General features: G+C 31.6%; 1 protein-coding gene across 1 annotated transcript in view; it reads right to left on the bottom strand.

Annotated features, from left to right (window-relative positions):
• Positions 1–3,875, bottom strand: part of LOC106457078 (disco-interacting protein 2-like) — a 117,514-nt gene that overhangs the window by 54,200 nt on the left and 59,439 nt on the right. Inside the window, 3 exon segments of the mRNA XM_022382894.1 lie at positions 600–679; positions 1,786–1,843; positions 2,183–2,238. Coding sequence (XP_022238602.1) covers positions 600–679; positions 1,786–1,843; positions 2,183–2,238 — 194 coding nt within the window.

Raw genomic sequence — 3,875 nt, 5'->3', positions numbered from 1 at the left:
AACCTTTACCACTACTAACTAAACTTTACTCATCAACACTGGTAATGAATATTTAAAACCTCCACCACTACTAACTAAACTTTTCTCATCAACACTGGTAATGAATATTTAAAACCTCCACCACTACTAACTAAACTTTTCTCATCAACACTGGTAATGAATATTTAAAACCTCCACCACTACTAACTAAACTTTTCTCATCAACACTGGTAATGAATATTTAAAACCTCCCAAGGTTTTAAATATTCATTACCAGTGTTGATGAGTAAAGTTTAGTTAGTAGTGGTGGAGGTTTTAAATATTCATTACCAGTGTTGATGAGTAAAGTTTAGTTAGTAGTGGTCATCACTACTAGTACAACCTTATTTACTAACATAAGTTAACAATGATCGTTCAAAACCTTCAACAATACTAGCTCAATATTTCCAGCTAAACTTTTCTCACCCTAAATGATTGTTTTCAGTACTTAATTATTAAAGTCTTCAATGCTATTGGCTTAACTTAAGCACCCTGTTTCTCACCAGAATACTCTCACTTCTACTGGCTAAATTTACACAGCCTAAAGGTTTAGTGCAGATATTGGTATCAGTACCACTCACCATAAGCTGTTCTCCTAAGTGTGGGGTCATAGTACTTCCTTCTGGTTGAGGTGAGTTGGGGTCGAGTTGATTAGCTGCAACTGAACAGTGTCATTATTTTTTAACTCTTACTTAACACTAAACATCATTCATTACATCTATAAAAATCTATTTTTAAATTTAATTCAACACACAAATATACATTAAAGCATATGAAAACATTAGTATCTTAACTGACAAAATATTTTGGTATTATAGTGTATGAAAATAAAACTTTAACAACAGCTTAATGTAGTCTCAATAGTATAAAATATTAAAGACACACCTTTTGCTTATACATTCTCAGAAAAAGATTCACCAGATCACTCCTGAACATATTGGATCACAACAGAGTACCATCACTATATATTTGTAGCTGGTAATCTTCAGTCAGATCATGCTTAGCTTTAAGATCCAATTGGATGCACATACTTACATAAGTATTAATACTTGAATTCATTATACAAACACTACTTATCCAATTTACAAAACTAGTTAATTAGTTAAATTAATAAGAACCTTTTGCAATGACATCTTGAGAGAACAACATTCTCCAGTTACTAAATCTTCAGTTTCATTACATGAAATTTTTTCTAATATCTTGAGACCTTATGTTAAAAAGTATGAAACAACATATTGATACTACTGGCCAAAGATCACTTAACCTTCTCTTCCTCAACAATAACAAAGCATGAAGACATTTTAATATGGGTGGTTTTTGACAACAGTAATTTAATTTTCTTAAGAACAATATTAACTTTTTATTTCAATAATATAAAAGCTCTAAAGAATATGCATAGTAAATATAATCATGTACATTAAAACAATGTACACCAAATCAATAAAACAAAAAACTATAACATTCCACTATTTATAATTCCCAAAATGCACATCAAGGAAAGAATATATACAAATAGAACCCTTTAAAAAATACATTTCTTCCTAATTATACATAACTGGTACTTCATTCCTCTTTTTTCACTAACTTAACTACTTTGTATTACTCTGTTTCACAAGTTAATTTCTTTTGTTTGTTTCATATCTTCACTTTTTTTACATTATATTTTTCAAGTTTATTATACTGTTTTTTGTTTGTTTCACATGTCCACTTTCAGTTTCATAACTTTATTTACTAACTTCTCTACATCTGTAACACAAATTTACTCACTTTCTAAATCTGTTTCATCATCCACATAAAACTCTGGTAAGGGTCTTCTTTTAGGCCGCTAAAATGAGAATTATGAACAATAATGTAAAATCTGTGTTTTCAAGAAATTTCCCACTTTTTGATATCAATTTCACACACCACTTTTCCAAAGCTTTTACTATTTGAAAGCATACAAAATTGAAGATATCAATACACTTTGTAAAGAGGAAAAGGATGTAAAGGTTTTTAAGAAATCTGCAAAATTCACTTTTTTTCTTTATTGTAAAGTTAGTATTTCTCTATAAAGGAACATACATACCTAACCAGTGGAACTTCAACCTCTTACACACTAAGAGAGCAATTAAAGAAAATTGATATCACTAGAAATGCTATTCTAGTATATACAAAGAAAACATACCTTTAATGTATTGAGCAGCTGTTGAATTTTGGATGAAACTTTCCATTTACCAGTTCCTAAGGGGAAACACAAATTCTATTGTATTATCCTCTATAACAGTGAAAATTATTATAGCAAAATAATTTTATTTTAAAACAAATCAACCATTTAACTGTGGACTTTTACACCACTGATGGCATCCTGGGTGGGGTCTTTCCCCGAATGTTTTGTTAAGTAATAATTTTTTGTGTAACTTTGGTGCAAAGAATTGTCAATATTTTTTTATTTAGGACTCACTGACACATGACAAGATATTTTATTTTTCATTACAGTATTGAAATTTGTAACAAAAGAGCAACAGATAATAATCAGAAATTGCCTTTTTTGTGGCATCTTGAAGCAAGTTGCCAGAGAAAGCCTGACACTAAATTATGGGCACAATAATTTGATACCTTGCATTACCCAGCCTTATCACACACTACACACCTTTCAGGGAGTAATTTTTTTTACATGAGTGGATTTATATGAGGTACATTTCCATCAGTAAGCTCAATTATTTGTAATGACTTAAAAGACCTGCCCTGGGTTAAAGCTGGATCACTGATGAACTCCTCAATCAACTTCTCAGCCAGGGTGATAAAAATTCCATCCTTTTTAGCTTACCACTGTTTTCATTTTTTAAAACAAAGGCATTCAGGCCTTTATGATAATATTTTCTGCTCCTATCACAAGATAGATTGCATAGGTTCAACTGCCACTTCTATTCACACCACCCTTGTTCTTGTTATAGAAAAGAACTACTTCCATGTAACAGTATGTTTTGTTTTTAAATTGCACATCTTAGCATAACAAACAGTACTAACAACTATAACATCTCTATTACCATTCCATTTGGCTGTAAAAACAGCCACTGATTTTCTCTTCTTGAATTTAGCTTTCTTTACATTCTCAAGTATCTTTTGCTGATCAACCTGATAGTTCCTACCATATCAGTGCTGTGAGAATACAACGTATCTATCAGGTCAAAAATTTTGCCCAGGAGCTTGTGTACCAGTTATCTAGATATAGCGTATAGCCCTGGTACAGGAGCTTGTGTACCAGTTATCTAGATATAGCGTATAGCCCTGGTACAGGAGCTTGTGTACCAGTTATCTAGATATAGCGTATAGCCCTGGTACAGGAGCTTGTGTACCAGTTATCTAGATATAGTATATATAGCCCTGGTACAGGAGCTTGTGTACCAGTTATCTAGATATAGTATATATATCCCTGGTACAGGAGCTTATGTGCCAGTTATATAGATATAGTATATAGCCCTGGTACAGGAGATTCAGTGCCAATCATCTAGGTATAGTGTATATCCGTGGTACAGGAGCTAGAGTACTAGTTATTAGTTATCTAGGTACAAAAGAAAAAGTGGCAATATTTTCAAGTTTTAAAAAGTACATGGTGTGTGCAGGGTTGTAAAGTACACCTTAAAGTATCAGTATGGCAAGTAGCATTTTTATCTTTTATGACGAGGAATCCACTTTGAGACAATAAAGTCTGTATATGGCTTGAATAGGTAATGAAGAAAAGTGTATTACAAGTTTTACTTAGCAACAAATGTACAATGTCTCAACAAGGTTTTGTTATCATCATGTACAAGTATTTTACACAGAAACATCAATATATATATATATATATATATATATATATATGTGTGTGTGTGTGT

Source organism: Limulus polyphemus, unplaced genomic scaffold, assembly GCF_000517525.1.
Source record: "Limulus polyphemus unplaced genomic scaffold, Limulus_polyphemus-2.1.2 Scaffold289, whole genome shotgun sequence".
In the NCBI taxonomy this organism is placed as follows: domain Eukaryota; kingdom Metazoa; phylum Arthropoda; class Merostomata; order Xiphosura; family Limulidae; genus Limulus; species Limulus polyphemus.
The sequence above is the reverse complement of the archived record's forward strand: the minus strand, read 5'-3'. Positions and strand labels throughout refer to the sequence as shown.